General features: G+C 43.8%; 1 protein-coding gene across 2 annotated transcripts in view; it reads right to left on the bottom strand.

Annotated features, from left to right (window-relative positions):
• The window catches only part of Pi4ka (phosphatidylinositol 4-kinase alpha), a 129,270-nt gene that overhangs the window by 54,696 nt on the left and 54,260 nt on the right, over positions 1-20,314 (bottom strand). For both annotated transcript variants that reach the window (XR_007834945.1, XM_051191067.1), the window contains exons 11-19: positions 19,820-20,011; positions 19,183-19,283; positions 18,487-18,616; positions 16,522-16,654; positions 15,284-15,379; positions 14,293-14,476; positions 12,904-13,007; positions 10,355-10,523; positions 5,345-5,395 (exon numbers count right to left, since the gene is read on the bottom strand). Coding sequence is in view for 1 of the 2 variants with exons in the window: in XM_051191067.1 (XP_051047024.1) it covers positions 5,345-5,395; positions 10,355-10,523; positions 12,904-13,007; positions 14,293-14,476; positions 15,284-15,379; positions 16,522-16,654; positions 18,487-18,616; positions 19,183-19,283; positions 19,820-20,011 (1,160 nt within the window). In the remaining variant the exon portion in view is untranslated. The remainder of the gene's footprint in view (positions 1-5,344; positions 5,396-10,354; positions 10,524-12,903; positions 13,008-14,292; positions 14,477-15,283; positions 15,380-16,521; positions 16,655-18,486; positions 18,617-19,182; positions 19,284-19,819; positions 20,012-20,314) is intronic.

Below are 20,314 nucleotides of genomic sequence, written 5' to 3'. Positions count from 1 at the left end.
ATCCACAATACTCCAAAGGCTGCTCAGAAGGCATGGATCAAGAAGTATGTTTTTATTGGGGAGACTGGCAACTGTAATAGGAGCAGCAGCCAGCTCTTGCATATGGACTAACTGTAAAACCCATACCTTAGAGGAAGAAGTTTTATTTCTCTATAATGCAAGAACTGGAAGGGGTCTAAAACATGTACAAAGTACAGCTACAAGGTGGGGCTGGAGACCAAGGCCAGGCTTGCTGGACTGGAAAGTCTTGTAGGGAGTCTTAGTCACAGAAGACTGGCCACATGAAGCAATAACAGTAATGGGACAGCTGAGAGGAGCATGCTACTTACAGTGCAATGCACACATACAGACACTACTATATGCATGATGCTGCTGGCTTAGGAGTCCATACTCTCATCACCTCCTCTTGACAGCTGAGAAAGCAATTTACAGAAGGGGAGTAATCTGATGAGACCTAGGTCCAACCCAAGGTAGGCAGGCTCCAGGGCCTGTACTTCTTGCTATCTTATATCTATACCAGCACTCTACTGAGAAAAGACAGTATAGGACCGAGGCACAATCTTCCCACTCCATCTTTTCACCTTCTTGGTGAAGCCTGAATGATGATGGCCCATCACTTTCCCCTCCAGTTTGCAATTTGTTTTAACACTGTTCTTTGCTGATGTTTGCTCTATATATTTTATCTTGGTAATTTTTCTTGTCCCTTATATCCACCACCATAGTTATCTTAAAACTGTGTCCTAAAAAGATGGATGGGTATGTCCCTGTAATCCCAGTTATTCTGGCTGAGGTTAGGAGGATTGGTTGACTCTAAAATTTAGAGCCTGGACTGTAAGGTGAAATCCTGTCTCAAACAAACACCTCCCTATCCTAGATCTTTAGCCTTTGCCATGTGTCCTTTTCCCAGAATGCCAATGCTCTCACTTCCAATTCCCACCTCAGCCAGAGCCAGCCTAGGTTGCTCCAGGCTCCTGCACAGGGCAGGACCCTCTTGTCTCCACGCTCCTTACTTACTTATATCTACCTGGAATCCCTGTGATCCCCTCTTAAAGAGACTAGCCTACCATTTCTCAAAGCAGTAGAGGATCAACTCACAGAGAGCACAGGCTGTGGGCCTAATCTGATGCCTAATAGCTACGAGATGTTGAGCAGGTTTAATACCTCACTATGCATACTTATAACGTGGAATTCAAAGCAGCAGTGGTGTCACAGGGTTGTTGTGAGGCAGCAATGCCTATACAAGGTCTAGAGCACAGGTAAATATTTCTTTTCTTTTTTTTTCTTTTTTTGTTTTTTGAGACAGGGTTTCTCTGTATTGTTTTGGAGGCTATCCTGGCACTCACTCAGTATGTAGACCAGGCTGGCTTCTAACTCACAGAGATCTGCCTGCCTCTGCCTCCCAAGTACTGGGACTAAAGGTGTGCACCACCAACACCTGGCTAAGATTTCTTGTTCTAGGCTAAGAAAGCATCTTATCAGGGACCCCTAACTTAGAGGCTCTGGACAATGTTTTCATGAGGCACATTGTGAACCAAGATGTATTTCTGTGGAAAAGAAGTATAAAGCTTGCAAGTGTCTATGACCTAGAAAAAGATATACCCTGTCCAAGTCCACAGAAACTACTCAGGTGAAGATGAACCTGCTCTCAGTGGGGTGCAGGAGGTGTGCATCTGTCAGCCATTGCATTCTAACTGAGTAGATGAGGTGTCTAAGTGTCACACAGCCTTCAAAATGCTTATGTGTGGACTACATAGCAGCAAAAGCAATGAAGAAATAAGTTTGCAAAGTTAGAGACAATAAAGATCACCTAACTAAGTAGGAAGGAGTCCCACAACCACATGACTGAGCTCCACAGCAACTGGAGCGCTCCAGTTTCCGGTGGTCACTGGGTGTTGACTGATGTGATAGGGCAAGAGCCAAGATTTTTCTCCAAATCTACCACCCTTTTGAATCATTAAAAGTCAAAAAAAAAAAAAAAAAAAAAAGTATCTCTTTTTCTTTGAAAAACAAACAGCAATAACAACAACAAAACAGTACAAGACCCTAATATTAAACACACACACACACACACACACACACACAATCAATTTCTCCCAGAAGGTACAAGAAGTCACTAAAAAGCAAATGCAAAAAGCCATGATCCTTTGGCTCTCTGTTGAGCAATTAGATCAAATATTTGTTTCCTCCCCCGTAATATAACCATTAACTAATGTTAAAGTTAAAGTAAAAAGTTAAAAAGTGTGTATAACTGTTCTTTTGCCTTTAAGTGTGGCTATGTCCCCATGTCTCCTCTTTTAACACCATGCTTAAATCTGCATTAAAATCTTTTTCTTTTTTTCTTTTTTTTTAAGACAGGGTTTCTCTGTAGCTTTGGAGGCTGTCCTGGAACTAGCTCTTGTAGACCAGGCTGGTCTCAAACTCCCATCATTGCCCGGCCTAAAATCTTTTTCTTAATTCCAATGAAAAATGATGACACCCAGCTGGGAGGTGGTGCACACCTTTAATTCCAGCACTCAGGAGGTAGGGGCAGGAGATCTCTGTGCGTTCAAGGCTTGCCTGGTCTACAAAGCGGGTTCCAGGATAGCCAGGGCTACACAGAGAAACCCAGTCTGAAATAAAAAACAAAAACAAAACAAAACAAACAAAAAACCCCCAACAAACCAACCAAACAAGATATACTTATTCTATTCACATAACTTTCAAAGGTTGGGGGACTTAGAATGCTTGTCCTGAGAAGCCCTTCATTACAGTAATACCTGAGAAGCTCAGACACTCAGAACCCCACAAATGCAAACACTATAAGTTCAACCTTAGCCTTTATGACCCTGAAACCTGGGTGCTCCCAAGAAACTTCCCTCATCATTGCTACCCTCAAAGAGTAAAATGTTCCTGGAAGATTTCTTGAATGAACTTATTACACTCTAAATGAGCACTAATAGACATTCTTGAAAGTTCACAGGAAGGGAGGCCAACAGGGGAAGGTGACAAATGGAACAGAGCATGACACATATATATGAAGGTGCCATGATCAAAGTCATCATTTTATGTGCTAACCTATAAAGTTACTTTTACTTTTTATATTTTATTTTGAGACAGGATCTTATGTCCTGAAACTCTCTCTGTAGACCAGACTGGCTTTGCCTCTGTTCCCTAAGTGCTGGGATCACAGGTATGCACCACCACCACCAGCCCTCAAAAGTTCATCATTTAGTAGAGGGCTAAAGATGATTTGGCAGTTAAAAACACTGACTGTTCTTCCTGAAGACTTAGATTTGATTCTTAGCACACACTTGGCAGCTCAATCCAGGGAATCTGATGCCCTCTTCTGGCTTCTATGGGCACAAGGAATTCTTGTGATGCACAGGCATACATGCAGACAAAATAACCTTACACATAAAATAAAATAAAAAATTAAGTTGGGCCATGTATGGCGGCACACACTCAGGAGATAGGCTGGTAGAGCTCCATGAGTTTGAGACCAGGCTATTACATAATCAAAGTATGCAGTGAGATCCTCTCTCTCTTGGGAAAAAAAAAAATGTTTTTCAACCATTAAAAAAGCTGACTGTTAGGCTGGAGAAATAGCTTAGCAGTTAAGAGTACTGACTGTTTTTCCAGAGGATCCAGGTTTAATTCCTAGCGCCCACATGGACACTCACAACTGCTCCAAATCCAGGGGGTCTGGCACTTTCACAGATATACATGCAGGCAAAATATCAATGTACATAAAATAAAAATAAAATCTAAAAAAATTGACTGTTCCTGGGCAGTGGTGGCATGACACATGCCTTTAATCCCAGCACTTGGGAGGCAGAGGCAGAGGCAGAGGCAGGAGGATTTCAGTGAGTTTGAGGCCAGCCTGGTCTACACAGAGAATTAGTTTCAATACAGCCAGGGAGTCACTGAGAAACTCCATCTTGAAAAACAAAACCAACAACAAACCAACCCCACCACCTCTGTTTTTGCTGGGGGTGGAGGAGGGAAAGTTCCCAGGGATATGGGTCATAGAATATTCAGACTCCAGAGCTCTGGATGATGCCATCACAGTCTTTCCTGTCTAGCCATGCTTTTCCATGGCCTTGCTGACTCCTTTCCAACAGGCCTCATGCTCCTCACTGTTCTTTCTAGGCCAAACAGAGGCTTCCTGTGAGAGTCACAGCTCAGCTTCTGTTGCTGACAATCTAACCCAGAGCCTTGTATGCACTAATTATGCTCTATCATTGAGCTGAGCCTTCTTCATTCCACAAAAACACTTCAAAACACAGTTATATAGTAGATAATGTTAAGGGCAAAGTGGAAGAATTTTTTTTTGAAAAATAATTAATAGGGGAAATGGCATTATAGAAAGGATTCTGGAACCCTGAAAATCTGGTTGTTTTAAATGTTTATGGGTGTTTTGCCTACATATATCTTTGCACCATGTGTGTGCCTAGTGCCATGAAGTCAGAAGAGAGTGTCAGATCTCCTGGAACTGGAGTTGCAGATGATTGTGAGGTTCATGTGGGTGGTAGGAGTCAAACCCAGGTCCTCTGCAAGAGCAACAGTGCTCTTACCCACCTGCACTCAGGAGAAAGGGGCAGGTGGATCTCTGTGAGTTCAAGGCCAGCCTGGTCTATAGAATGAATAACAGGCCAACCAAAGCTACACAATGAGACCTTATCTCTATTATTTTTCTAATATATATTTATTTTTTGCAGAGCAGTGGACACAGTATAAAACAGGATCGGATGGGATGGGTTCTCTACACAGGGGTGCTGCATCAGGATGCAGGCCCTGCACCCACTGTACCTACAGGCTTCCAGAAGTGACAGGGCTGTAGCCCACTGTCTGCAGGAGAACAAGAAGTTTCCTGGCTTCATCTCACAGGAGGAAGCCAAGGAAGAAGGCAGAGCAGCAGTGAAAGACATTAACACATGGCACAATGTACACAAGGAGCAGGGTCAGACCTGGGTGGCACCATGTGAGAGTTCCTTGCCAGAGTACTGAGGAAGTCTGGGAAAGAGCTACTCTATGGGTTGTCACCAAAAGTTGTTGTTTGTGACTGAAACAAACATATCTATAGATATTCATAGAGTTATTTATTTATTTATTTATTTATTTATTTATTTATTTATTTATGTTTGCTTGCTTTCTGAGACAGGGTCTTGATATATAGCTCTTGTCCTGGAACTCACTCTGTAGACCAGGCTGGCCTTGAACTCAGAGAGCTACCTGTCTCTGCTCTCCCCCCCAACCCTCAAGGGATTCTGCCAGCTGAATTACTGAGATTTTAGAAAGTATTTAATAAGGAATTTGCTCAACATGAGTAGCTGGACCTGAAATCACCTGACAAGTAAATACTCACCACAGCAATCACAGGAATGAGCACCCCCAGATTCCCTGCACTGCTGGAAGCCTAGAAAAAAAAATATGCATCACTAACAAAAACATTTCTTTTACAAACAAACAAAAACCCCAACAGTATTGAACAGATAGAAGACAGGAGCATAAAGACAACTATCTGGTGCAATACTGGTCCTAGCACCTTTTACATGCTAAACACTTAAACTATAAACCCTAGTCCCCATACCACATAACTCAATTGTTGTGCCTGTGTGCTGAGGATTGACCTTGGAAGTGCTCTACCACTGGGCTACATCCTTAGCCCCAGAATAATTGTAATGGGGGTGGACAGAGGCAACTTAAATATCAAACACAAACCATTAATTTATGATTGCATAAATAGTGGCAATTCTACATAGTTATGACATAGTCATTAACAAAACAACTTTTGAAAAAATTTAGTCACCTTGGGAGAGTGCTGACAGAAATGTCTGAAAGCAAATCAGAGTTTAAGAGTTCCCTCTGATTCAATTATAGTTAGATCATATATGCATGCAAGAGAAAATACACCAAAATATTATCAGTGAATTCATCTAAGCAGAGGATTATGGTTTTTTACTTTATAAATTTCTGTATCTTTTCTATAAGTTAGGAAATCCTGGAAAGTTTAATAATTAAATGGTTAAGTTCTTTAGATAGGCCCCAAAACATGGGTAAATTGCAACCAACACTTGTGGGAAGCTGAGGAAGCCTTAAGCGAAGAACGTGTATTGTTGACTCCACAGGAGTGGCAACGCCTTCCCCTGGGGTAAGGCTCAGAGGGGTGGCAAAGCCTCTCTGGTCCCAGAGAGATGACAGTGTGTCAACAGTTGAGTTGCAACAGCAGCTTCCTCCTCCTGAATGACTGTAGCCTGAGATGGCCCCCTACAAAGCCTCATCCCCCCTCCCCCTGTGCAATACACAATAAATGAATGGAGGTTCTGGGTTGCTGAGTGGATGTGCTCCATTAGAGCAAGCATAGCCTGCCAGAGCTCAGAATTTCTGCATCTTTCTTTATTCCCTCATTGCTCCAGTCAGGTTTCCAGGATTTGGCAGATGATGGTAGTAAGTGTTTAGAAGAATGCACTTAGAACACTGAACTATGCTCTATATTTGTAACAGTGATAGCAGATGTGGGTGGTGAGGACCCACAGTGACCAGGAACTGTTCTGAGTGCTTTCCTTGCGTTAACTTAGATGAGATTCACCAAGTATCAGAGCAATTTGCTGAGGCTGTGTGGTCACTTGGGGAGGTGCAGACAGAAGCCAATTCTGGTTTTCCCGTGCTGTAGCAGATGAACAGTGGTCCTCTTGGCTCTGAACTGAAGAACCCAAAGCCTCAGGGCTGCACAGTGGAATGGAACCCTCTCTATAGACCTTAGTTTTACTTTTTCTTTCTTTTCTTTACTTTTTTCTTTTCTTTTCTTTTTTTTTTTTTTTTTTTTTTTTTTTGAGACAGGGTCTTACTGTGTAGCCCTCACTGGCCTAGAACTTGTTATGAAGACTAGGCTAGCCTTGAACTCACTAGAGATCTACTCTACCTCCTGAGGACTGTGATTAAAGGTGTATGCCATCACATATGGCAGTTATGAGCCAGCATCTTCCTCTTGCTTCTACAGGCTCCCCTTATCCAAGAAGGTCCCGTTTCAGTAAATACTTGGCAAACAGTAACTACTCTACAAAGAACAGGGTTCCGATGTTTATACTTAGGAGAAAATGGTATCCTGGTGTTGCTCTTCTGGCCTGTGAATAAGCATTAAATTCCAGGATTCTTGAGACTCTACAAGCATGGCAAGAAGAAGCAAATAGGAATGGCCACAGGTCCCAGTAGGCCAGTGGGCACTGGGGCTCACTTCTTGTGGGAGAGAAGGTTCCTGAAATATTACCACACTTCCTCAAGGGTTTATGCCTCCCTGCATCACCAGCCCTCCTCTCCCATCAACCTGACACTTAGTCTCTCCTGAGAACTGAGAAAGTCACCATCCTGGGAATCTTGATAAATTGGTCAGAAGAACAAGGTTGAATTATGGACAAGGTCTTTTATTTACTTTTTATTTTATGTGCATTGGTATTTTACTTGCATTTGTGTCTGTGTGAGGGTGTCAGGTTCCCTGTGCCATCTCTCCAGCCCTTATGGAAAAGGTCTTAAATAGGTTCTTTTTTTTTTTTTTTTTTCTTGCATCAGCTACTTCTTGACCAAGACTTTTATAGGAAAGATTCCATGGAGATGTCCACTCAGATATTACTTCCACAAGGCACTCCTGACCAGCCTAGTCTAACGTGCTCCTTGCTGGACTGCCCTGTCCTATACTCCCACAAAGCCTCTCAAGTAGAGGGTGCTATCTTATTTACTTGACCCCTCACCCGGAACAACAGCCAGGACCCTGCAACCCACGGGCCAAATCCAAACATTACCGGTCTCTTGCACATGCCTACAGCTGCTGTCTGCTACCACAGCAGAGTGGAGCTGTTGCAACAGAAACTGTCTTGAGCCTACAAAGCCTGCAATATCGATGGCCTTGTTCTTTTGACTAAGTGGCTAACCCTGACCAGTGACAGTACCTGGCCCACTGTGGATGAAAAGGGGAAGAGGAGGGAACAGTGTAAGAGCATGGAAATGGAAATGTAGGGAAGGCATGCTATTGATGGGGAAGTGAGGTAAGTGGGTAAGAGGTCTCTCACTGTCTTAAACACTCCCAAACAATCAACTTGAGCATTTAAAAAGTAGCATTCTGGGCTAAAATTAGAAACACCAATGATGACTCATGCTGGAAAGGATGTGGAGAAAGGGGAACACTCCTTCACTGCTGGTGGGAGTGCAAACTTGTACAGCCATTTTGGAGATCAGTATGGCGGTTCCTCAGGAAAATTGGAATTAATTTACCACAGGACCCAGCAATCCCCCTCTTAGGCATATACCCAAATGATCCACATCCATGCAACAAAGACATCTGTTCAACTATGTTCATAGCAGAACTATTTGTAATAGCAAGAACCTGGAAGCAACCTAGATGCCCCTCAACTGAAGAATGATTAATGAAGATGTGGCACATCTACACAATGGAATACTACTCTGCAGAAAAAAATAATGGTATCTTGAAATTCACAGGCAAGTAGATGGCACTTGAAGAAACCATCCTGAATGAGGTAACCCAGTCACAAAAAGAGGAACATAGTATGTACTCACTCATATATGGATTTTAGACCTAGAGCAAAGGATCACCAGCCTATAATTCACACCACCAGAGGAACTAGGATACAAGGTGTATTCTAAGAGATTCATATAAAGTCCCTCACAGAACCAGGAAGAGACATGTCCCCCAGAGCACAGGGGAAGTGGGGGGGCAGTGATTGGAGAGAAGTAGGAGAAAATGGGGGGGGGGGAGGAAAGGAAAACATGTGCAACTAGGAAGATTGAGCCCGGTTAGGAATAGAAGACAGGAGAAAGAAGAGAGAGAGAGAGAGAGAGAGAGAGAGAGAGAGAGAGAACATAAAAGAGGGAGCCAATATTGGTTTGAAGATAAAATTGAACACAAAGAAAGGTCTAGAGACCTACAAGACTGCCACCAACTAACAATTTGAGCATCCGTGGAAAGGCTACCATAAATGCCCTTCCCGGATAGTGAGATCAACAACTAACTTATCCATGAAGCCCTCATCTAGTAACTCTTAGAAACAGGAGCAAACACCCATACATAAACACTGAGTCAAATTAGAACCCAAATGCAGATGGAGAGGACAAGACCAGGCTGCAGAAACACATAGAGACAGATGACCTGAACAAGGAGGAGCTAACTTAGGGCCACCAGACTGATAGCTGGGAAGGCAGCATGGGACTGACTCAGGCCCCCCTGAATATGGGTCTCAGCCAGAAGGACTGAGCAGTCTAAGGGACCTCAGACAGTGGAGCCAGGATGTATCCCTGGTGCCAAAAGGACCATGTGAACACATCCCCCATGGAGGGATAACTGCCTTAACCTAGAGACAGGAGAGAAGCCCTAGTCCCTACTTCACATGACCTGTCAGATCTACATGACCCCAACTGGATGGCATTCCCCTACATATGGAATTGGGGTGAGGTGATGGGAGGGGAGGGTGGTTAGGGTGCATGTGAGAGGGCAGAGAGGGTAAAAGGGAAGGAGGGAGGGAGGGGGAACTGTGATCAACATGTAAAATAATAAATTTAAAAAAAAAATGCTTTGACTCCAAAATTTAAGTTCAAGGACAAGTTACTGGGGAAAAAGATTTCTATTTTTGTTTCCACAGAAAATGAAAAGCTGTGGATTCCTTCCAGACTAATGTGGTTTGATCAAGCCAGACCGCCTGAAACAGAGTACCAGGTGATCCTACATTCAAAACAGCTGGACAAAGCAGTCTTGCAGACTACAGCCAGGATTTCTGCATCATCTTAGAATCCCCCATGACAGCGCCCCTTACCAGCAGGAAGTAGTTTGGAAAGAACGACGCCCAAATTCCCAAATATTGTCTATAAATGTTTGTTTTCATTTAAATGGACTTGGTTTTATTTATATATATAAAGTAGCATTCTGTCTGTCCGTGTGGACCGCCTTTCTAGGATAGTCTGAGAGCAAATAAAAGATGGCCCCTCTTATGCTCAAATGGCAGCTGTAAGTTACTCCTCAGCATAGGCTCAGGTCCAGGACACTCTCACCACCTGCTTCCTGATGAGTGACACAGGGAAAGAGCTGCCCAGGAAATACCCACGCTGCTGCTGTCCTCACCAGGGCTGATACAAGCATGTTCTTTCCCTAACCCACAAGCATCCCCAGTGAGAACCCATTCTTTTTCTTGTTTTCTGCAGATGTTCTTAAACCAACTAACAGGTGGTAGGGTGTAACTCAGGGGTGGAGCACACACTTTGCACTGTGAAAGCTTGGGTTTGGGCCCCAGAACCAAAAGCAAAATAAATTTAAAAAATAAATAATTTAACATTATATTTCAACCTCAAAACCCAGCAATCTCTTTCCTCCTACCTTCAGGGCGGGACCCTTCTCACTGGCCCTCTCGCTGGCTCTTTTCCCCTCCAGGCCTAGCTGCACAAACAGTTCCAGCAGGTTCATCAACAGCTCGTCCACAAGATGCTCTTCCTGAATATTGGCTGCAATGTTGGCCAGGGCGTTGATTACGGCTAGGGAACAGTGCCTAAAGAAAAAGAACACAGTTAAACCCACTGGCCAAACCTCAGCTACACTGGGCGATGTGCTGCAGGGAGAGATACTGGCTCTAAGTGGTCCTGGCCTACCTCACCATGCACAAGGAGTTTCCAAAAGGTTCTGAACATGTCATCTTCATGACAAACAGACCCTGAAAGTGAATGGCTGAATAAATGACTATGGACTTCTTGGCCAAGGATCTGGATACCAGGGACCCTGACTTTTCTCTAAACATTAAAAGCCTACTGAGTATCCAGATGTAGAATTACTCAGTTCTAGGCTTCTCTGCTTGAGTTCTGAGAACCTAAACATCATTTCACCTGATGATCAGCTTCTCCCCGATGCTCCCCACAGCCCTGGAAATGATGTTACTATTAGCAGACAGTGAACATGAAGGAGTCCCAGGACTACCTGCCCCTGGATTATGGACATCCTACCCAGGTGTGAAACTGATGTTTTACTGCCATGGGCCAGGCCTCTGCAGCTCTGCAATCAGCAGCTGATACTTCCATGGTATATAACTTACTGGAGCACATAAGCCTTTAAGCCTTTGTTTCTTCCTGTGTAAAACAAGTATAATAATTCCCTCTTCATAAGCAGGAGGAGTAAAGCACTAAACACAGTCTGGTCCCTAGTAAATGCTAGTTATGATAAAAGATACTCCTTTTACCTGTAAGTAAAGCCTGGTAGGTCAAGGAAAAACAAAACCTATCAAATGTTCCTATTAGTGAGAAGACAGATTTTGGAGGCCATGTGTGTGTGTGTGTGTAGGGGAGGGAACCCAGGGTCTTGTGCATGCCAGGCAAGTGCTGTGACACTGAATTACATTCTTAGACTGACAAATCATTTCGACAACAAGAGGCCTTCATGGGGAAGAGGCCATTTTGACTATAAACTGAAGAGATAGTAGCATGCAATTAGCAGGGACTGCATAGAATGAGGATAGGGACGACCAGCACAATGGCCAGAAAGATGCCAGCCAGAGCAAGAATGGAGAGCAGGAGTCATGGGACAAGGAGCGCAGGAGACCTGTTCACATGAAGGGAACAACATGAAAAAGAGGTGTCAGTTCCACTGCAGAGACCAGGACAGACAGAATGTGTAGGTGAGTTTGGCTGGGACCCCAATCTAGTCCTCAGATTGTTTATAGCCTGGACACATATGGTGGCAGTTAGCAAACACTGAGCTACAACTGTTCCTTACTACCCATGGGAAACTGGCTGCAAAACTCCCAAGGATATAAACAATCCTTTCATTTAAATGGTGTGGTAGCTGAGTGTAATAGCAAGTAGCAATCACTTGTAATCTCAGCTCTCAGATGGTGGAGGCAGGAGCATCAAGGTTTGAGGCCAGCCTGAGCTACCATAGCACGACTGTATCTTAATAAAACAAAAGATAAACTAGGATAGTATTTGCATAAAACTATGTACACATTCTTACATACACTAAATCATTTCAAAATTACCCATAGTACTTAACACAATGTAAATATCACAAAAAAGTGATAGAATTTCACTATGTAGCACAGGGCAGTTTGGAACTTGCTATGTGGCTCAGGTTAGCCTCTAAGTCTCATCTCAGTTCTCTCGCCTCAATTTCCTAAGTGGTAATATTACAGCGTGTATCACTTCTCCCAGCCTTGAGGATATTTTGTTTGGTCAAGAGTTTTCATACACACACACACACACACACACACACACACACACACACACACACACACACTTCTACCAAGTACTAAGCAGACCCAGGACTGCTTAGCCTCTGGGATCAACTGAGATAGGCAGGGCTGACTCCAGGTGGTCTGGTTGCTAACAGATCCTAGCACATTTCTACTCACTGACACAACTGTGCTCTTTGGCCAGTAGAGAAACTGAGGCACAGGCAAGTTGAGCACCACTGTGGCTAAGCAGCTGTACTGCTGCCCATTAAACTGACACGAGGAGGGTCTGTGAGGAAACTTGTATTTAATAATCAAAAGCAGAGGAGCCTGGTGACCAGGAACAGTAATGCCAACACAGGGGCCCACTTCTGTCTTCCAGTCTCATGTCTTCGTCTGACTTTTCTTCCTGCCTTCTGATCTGACAAACTCTTAGCAATCCTTCAAACATGGACAGAAATGACTCTTCCTCAAGGCATTCTAGGTAAAGATGTCTGCCAAGGAAAACTGGCCGGGCTTTGGGTGAACATTAACCCCAGCACTTGGGAGGCAGAGACATTATGGGCCTCTGCAGTTATCTTTCATGTACACTAATTTATAGCATGCAGTACTTCTGTAAGAAGGCTAACACACACACAGGCAAATCCTCAAACGCCCCTCACACAGAGTTAAACACTGTCAAGATCTAAAGCAATGAAGTACAGAAGAGTACCTGTAGCCATGGTCCTTATAGTCTTTGGTGGCCGAATACACAACTGAACTGGCCTTTACACTGATTTGCTGGAAGAGATTCCACACTTCCTGATAAATGTATTGCTGGAAGAGAGCAAGGGATAGTGTCACCATTCCATGATTCCCGAGATCACTCATACTCATGGGAAAGCCCCTTTTGTCATCACCCAGGGAGAAAGCTCTGGAATCTGATAACAATAAGATCATGCAGGGCATATTTTTTGTATGCTGTGTTTAAGGGCCAAGGCATTTATATGGTGATGAGAGGAAAACTTGTAGGAGTTGGTTTTCTCCTTCCATCCCTCAAGTTCCAGGGATTGAACTCAAGTCAACAGGTTGTCAGCAAGTCATTTTATCCACTAAGCCATCTTTGCTAGCTATGTTTATTTTATTTGTTGACTGATTTATACACAGGGTTTCACTATGAAGCCCTGGCTGGCCTAGAACTATTTAGAACAGGGTGGCTTTGAACTCACAGAAATCTTGCCTCTGGTTTCCAAGTGCTGTGATTAAAAGTATACACACCATGCCTAGCCTAAATATTTTATTGTTTTAAGATTCTATTTTTAAATTATATGTGTGTGTGTGTGTGTGTGTGTGTGTGTGTGTGTGTGTGTGTGTGTGTGTGTGTCTGCATGGGAGTTCATGCACGTGTTGCAGTAACTCTTAGAGGCCAGAAGTGAGCACCAGATCTCCTAGAGCTGCAGTGTTGGGAGGTCTTGAGCCGCCTGACTGGAAGCATAGGACTGAACTCAGAGCTTCTACAAGAGTAGTATGTATTTTTAACCACTGAACAATTTTTCCAACCCTCTAGTCTATTTTTTTTTTTTTGAGCAAAAAATAGGTTTGAAGTCCTAACTCTCTTGTCTCTACTTCCCAAGTGCTGGAACTACAGGTGTTTGTCAGGGTGCTTACCTAAGGGGATTCATTTCTAGAGCTCTAAAATAACCCAAATCAAAAGTGAAACAGAGGCAGCTTTTATTTAGATCAAATTTTATGCTAGTCAGGTTGATAAGAAATGAGTTTAAACTTCTGCTGGTACCGGTGGCTCACGCCTTTAATCCCAGCACTTGGGAGACAGAGACAGATGAATCTCTGTGAATTCCAGGCTAGCCTGGTCTACATGGTGAGTTCCAGTTCAACCTCCAAAACAATATAGAGAAACCCTGTGTCGAGAAAGAAAAAAAGAAAAGAAAAGAAGAAGAAATGGGTTTAAACTTCTTTTCGTGAGATCCAAACAACCACTGATTACATTATTCTCACCAGACAGTGTTGAAGCCATTGTAAGAATTTAGCTCAGTTTCAAAGTGCATTAACAATGTGATTTTATACTCTTATAATCAAAGGCCTTTGCAGGGCTCTTCCTTACATTTCCAGTAATAACCAGGCAGCCCAGCTGGTCGATGATGAGCACATCAAGGGGTGATGGAGGCTGACAGAATTTCTGCTGCAGGATTTGTAGAATTGGCTCCATGACCTTTGGGGTGTCCCTCAGAGCCACTGCAATGTGTCCCAAGGCACGGATGGTATGGTCAGGAATCAAGTGAGCATCCCTATGGGAGGGAAGAAGAGAGGTATCTGAGAAAAGCTCTGGGAACTGGGTGGTGGTGGCCCACGCCTTTAATCTCAGCACTCGAAAAGCAGAGGCAGGAGGATCTCTGAGTTTCTGGGCAGCCTGGTCTACAGATTGAGTTCCTAGACAATCAGGGCTCCACAGAGAAACCCTGAAAACAAACAGAAAACCCTTCAAAAGTAAAAAAGCTCTGAGGCGTGCAATGTGAATTAAAATCAAGAGACTATGGCAGCCCTGGGCTTCCCTCTGCCTGTGAAGAAGTGCTCTTCTGAAGGAACTGCTGTGTGCTCTCATCACATTCACAGGCAGAGACCCAGACTCCAACTCTAGCACTGTGGTCCAGTGTAGTGAGAGCATCCAGCCACACCTGGGTGGCACTGACTGTGCCCACTTGGGTGTGGTCACAGGTGCACAGGTGTGTAGGTGAGCATGTGATACTTGGTCTAGGATCCAGGACAAGCTTGCTCTCTCTTGCTCCTCATCGGGTCACAGAGGGCAACTGGTGTGGATCCTCAGAGGAGGGACTAGTGGTGGTCATCTGTATTGAATGTATGTGATTTCTCCCCAAGTAAAATTCTATTAATCTATATTTGCCCCAGTCCCATGAATCTTGTGCCATACATCAAGTATCTACTTTGGTCCAGAATGAACATTTGTGGGTGGAATTGACCATGACCCTTCAGCAGACCCAATGCATGGCTACACTGTGAGCAGGGAGGAGGCACACACATGCACTATGACTGAGCCTGAAAAAGCATAGCTGTGCTTCCAAATGACAGACACATACTTATCACTCTCCTGGGAGATATACAGCCGGTTGGAGAGGCTAGCCAGGAAGGCCTCCACTATCACTGGGTCCACGGTCAGGCCAGCCTTCAGGCATCTGTGTAACAAGGAAGTCCAAGTGAGACAACGGAATGGTTTTGTTTGTTCTCCCTTTGATTTGTTCCTTGCTGAGGTGCACATCATTTTACATAGCAGCTCTGAAGCTTCTACTCCAGAAATCTGAATGAAAAGCCATTCTATAGGATGAATTTAAGGAATTATAGTGGACTTCACTCGCCCACTTGGAGGTATCTCTACTGGAAACAATAACTTAAAATCAACTTTGCCTGTTGTGAAGGAATAACTTCCTTCAGAATAATGTACCCATACTAATTCCAGTTTTACACTTCCTTTACAATTCATAGCAACTGTTCCCAGATGGCTGACCAGCACCCCCCCCCATTAACTCCAGTTCTTCACAAATGCAAAGCACGAGATCTCCCACTAAGCTGCACCCCTGCTCCCCACCAAGGGTCTTTTATTAAGGAGAGAGGCTTCTGTTGTAGAGAAAAATGGGAACCTTTAGAAGCCCCCAAGAACATAAAATCTTGTTTCTCAGGTGTGTCTCGCTTGCCCCATCTGTTTGGCTCTTCAGGCATACTAAGAATGAGGAGCTAGAATTCAAAGAGAGGCACAATTCCTAACTCATACAAATTAGAAAATATCTGATTCTCAGCTTGGGAGAGCAAGAGCATGCAGCAAGTCTCCACAGCAAAGAGCACTTAATCTTACTGAAAACAACAGCAAAAACTGTGGCAGGATATTTGATCACACTGTGAAGATGTGTCTCTACTAAGGCATCTTCTGATTGGTTTAATAAAGAGCTGAATGGCCAATAGCTAGGTACAAGAGGACCGGCAGGACTTTAGGGAGAGAGAAGAATTTGGAGGAAGAATCTGAGAGGAGGGATTTGCCAGCCAGACACAAGGAAGTGGGATATACAGTACAGGGGAGAGGTAATGAGCCATGTGGCAGAATGCAGAGTATTACAAATTTTCTCTAATAAGCATTTATATTTTTCTGACCAAGTAAAGGAAGGCATCTTTATTAAAAAAAAACAAACACCTCTTTTTATAAATATAAAATAAATAGAAACATCCTTTAAATGAAAAGGATAACCTCATTCCTTTTGCAACAAACCTTTACCTCGTTACACTCCCCCAGCCCCCTCCAGAGGCTTCCTTCATCTAAAGCCCCTACCTGCAGATGTTGTCAATGGCGATGTCCCGGAGCTGCTCATACATGGATGGCTGGTTCTTCTTACCAGGCAAGACGTTCAGAGTTGACTCGGAATGCTCATTGGTGACACTGATTTTTATATCATTCCCAGCAACTAAAAGTAAAAATTCAAACTTGTCTGATTCAGTTTCATTTTCATCCCCTTCTTTCTGTGTCTCAAACTAAGATTACAAGATGGTCAACTTCAGCCTGTGAAGACAATCACTCAACAACCAACCACAAACTACTCACTGGCTTTTTTTTCCCCCCCAAGACAGGATCTTACCATGTAGCCCTGGCCTGCTTGGAGCTTGCCTCCTTAAAGGCATCACCACGCCTGGCTAACTGACCAGACCAAACATTTTAGAACTGAGACTCTGAGACTCACAGGAAGGGTGAAAGAGCATGTTTAAAATAAAAAGGACAGGTGGCTTATAAAGTGTTAAAGCATGGCGATTTCTTAATGAACCATTTGTAAAAAGTGACAAAGTCGGGCATGATGTTGCATACCTTTAATCCCAGCACTTCAGGGACAGAGGCAGGCAAATCTCTCTAAATTCAAGGGCAGCCTGGTCTATAGAGTGAGTTTCAGGACAGCCAGGGCTACACAGAGAAACCCTGTCTTAAACAACAACAACAAATAAAAAAATGACAAGTATCCACGTGGGTGCAGCTTTGATGTTTAGTGAGGCATAATCCTCTCCTGAGAGGTACAGAGCAGGGTGTGTGTGTGTGTGTGTGTGTGTGCGTGTGCGTGTGCGTGTGCGGCAGTGCACGTGACAGAAGCCTGGGAGATCCTAAGCACAAACCCAAACATCTACACATATTCCTTAACAAAGTTACAATGGCTGATTCAAAAGATAGTTCCCTTAGCTAGAAAACATCACAATTATAGATCAAGGGTTTTTTTCTTTTGTTTGTATGTCTTTACTATAAGGACTGGGGGAGTTTTCTGATGTCTAGGTTTCAGTTTCTTCATCTCTAAGAAAAAGGTATCATTGTAACTATGCATAACAACAACTACATTAGTGCCTCACATCCACAGAAGCTGGACTAATTAATTAGCTAATTAACCCATCTGTTCTAATTACTATTGTGTGAGAAGACCTGTGCTGAGCCTACATCCTCTTGTGGGCAGTGGGGACCAAATGAGGCAGTATACATGAGACTTCTAGCCCAGCTCTGAGGCATGTAGGGCCCGCACTTATTTCCTCAAGAGAAAATGCCAAACAACAAAACAAAAACTAAAACCAAGATTACAAAGGGCCTTCAGTGGAAGGCAGAGAAAGGCCTGAAACTAAGGAAATGGGGGTCTGTAGAAAAAGACAGAAGGAAAGATGTAGAAGAGAGAAATGGCTCAAACAAGTACAGTCAGAACTCAAATAGTTACACAGTTCCTCTCTCAAGAACCCAGAAGCTTCAAATGCTAAAGATGAGAGCTTGTTGTGGAATATTATTATAAGGTGTATTACATTTGTTCACACTGTGGAATATTTGTTTAATGATGCAAAGATGTGCTGCATTCTTTTATGTTAGTTACATTTATTTAACTCTGTGAAGCTGTGTTTCTTTACCTGCCTAAAACATCCCATTGGTCTAATAAAGAGCTGAATGATCAATAGCAAAGCATGAGAAAGGACAGGTGGGGCTGGCAGACAGAGAATAAATAGAAGAAAAAGAGAAAAGAGAGCAGTGATAAAAGGAGGAAAGGAGGACTTCAGGGACCAGTCATACAGCAAGTCATGTAGTAAGAGGTAAAGAAAGATAAAAGCCCAGAGGAAAAAGGTAGTTAGGATAATTTAAGTTAAGAAAAGCTGGCTAGAAATAAGCCAAGCTAAGGCCAGGCATGCATAAGTAAGAGTAAGTCTCCGTGTGTTTATTTGGGAACTGGGTGGTGGGCCCCCAAAGAGCAAAGCGTAAAAAGCAATCAACTACTAGAGCTATTACCTGTGTGATACTGACTGTGGTACTTATAGAGCTTCACCAGCACCGGGGATGGAATCACCAGAAAGTCTCTCAAAGATGGTGTCACTGAGTGCACCACCACGGGGAACCTTTCACACAGTCGGCCCAGACCCTGCAACACAACATCAGTCCATCAGGCTGTCTGGAAAGGACCATCTACAAGGCCCTAAGACGCTTCTGATGTACAAGCCTGACCCAGACTTCCAAAGTCAAAGCTCCCAGAGACTACCTGCTCATGGGTTAAGCAAAGGAAATAGTACCGATTCTTCATCAATCAAGGTACATATATATTGCTAAGATTGTTTGTCTTTTAAGTAAACAAATTAGGGTACAGTAGGCTGTTAAGCAATGGCAGGTGTGTGGAGTCAATGGGGTCTTTATCAAGGAATGCCTTAGACAAGCAGAACTGGGCATCTTTCTGTGAGGTCCTGTGGTTTATGTCTATAGCTCACCTGCTGGCCTTGAGTTTCACATCAAGCAGGACCACAGGTCCCCTTTAAGGCAAGCAGCCCTTGCAGAAATACATGGCCCTATACAAAGCAGCCTACCCTCAGTTCACAGTAGGCTCTAGTAGGACTTTTTAAAGAACAACTTTGTTGCCTCTTGTTTGACACTGGAGAATCAACTCCAGCCTGACCAAGATAAAGGCACCTGTGAATGGGAATATATGGGACTGACCTGTAGGCAGCAGATTAGCAAGGGTAAATGGGCAATGATGACCTTGCTGGATGTCTTAGATTGTAGCTTTTCAGACAGCTTAATGCAAAGGTTTTCTGCACCTTAATTTAAAATCAGAAAGAGATACAAATGATCACCATTTACAACATTCAGAAAATATGTTTTTCTCTACCTCTGGGCTTAGTACCTAACCAGGGCCTACCACTGAGCTAAATCCCCAACTCCAGGAAGTATGTTCTTACTGCTTAATCACAGGACATAGTAAATTCAACACTGAGAGGCAACATCAGGCACCCACATGATGTGAACTTACATTATGTTCTCTTATTTCATAATGTTCTACCCTGCAAGAATGTTTCCCAGACTTCCCCACCCACTGAACCAGCCTCTTCCCTCCAATTATGAACCTCCATCTCTCCAGAGCAAACTCTAAAATCCCACCAAAAAATAGGAGGGAGAATGCACCAGCTTGGTGGCCTTGAGCTTCCCCTTCCTCCCAGGCCCACTGCCTCATGTTGTAGGATAGAACAGAAAATGACTGGGCCAAGCATTCTAGAAGTCACATTGGGAAATACATAGGAGGATCCTTGGGCAGGCCTAGAGCTCAGAGGATACAAGGAGGCAGCTTGGAGCTCACCCTGCTCATCCTTCACAGCCCACACCATGAGGTCCACGCAGGCAGCATTTGCTTGGCAGCGCAGTTTGAGGGGGCTCATCTCACTGTGGACCCTGTCTGCGTCATGTAGAATCTTCTGTAGTTCCCCTTGGCTCATGTTGAACTGCTCCAACACAAAATCATGGATCTCTTTCACAAAGGAGGTGGGGAGGTCTACGGGAAAGCAAGTTTGGTTTGAGGGCAGGGGACAGATGGAAATAGCCACACCACAACATGGGCAGCAGTTTCCTATGGGAAGACTGTTCCCTCTCAATAAAAACAAAGGTGATGTTTGAGGTAGCTACTATGGTTGTAAGAATGCCTGCAGGGTCAAGCATGAACAGGTTAGGTTGAAATTCTCCAAAAGCATACAGTATTGGTCAGAGAAAAAGAGTTCTTCTGGGAAGTGAGACCAGGCTTTTGTCTTGTTGTTTTGCTTTGGGTTATTCTGCTTCTGTTCCAGTGGTGCTGGGGATT

Source organism: Phodopus roborovskii, unplaced genomic scaffold (assembly GCF_943737965.1).
Source record: "Phodopus roborovskii unplaced genomic scaffold, PHOROB, whole genome shotgun sequence".
NCBI classification, from domain to species: domain Eukaryota; kingdom Metazoa; phylum Chordata; class Mammalia; order Rodentia; family Cricetidae; genus Phodopus; species Phodopus roborovskii.
The sequence above is the reverse complement of the archived record's forward strand: the minus strand, read 5'-3'. Positions and strand labels throughout refer to the sequence as shown.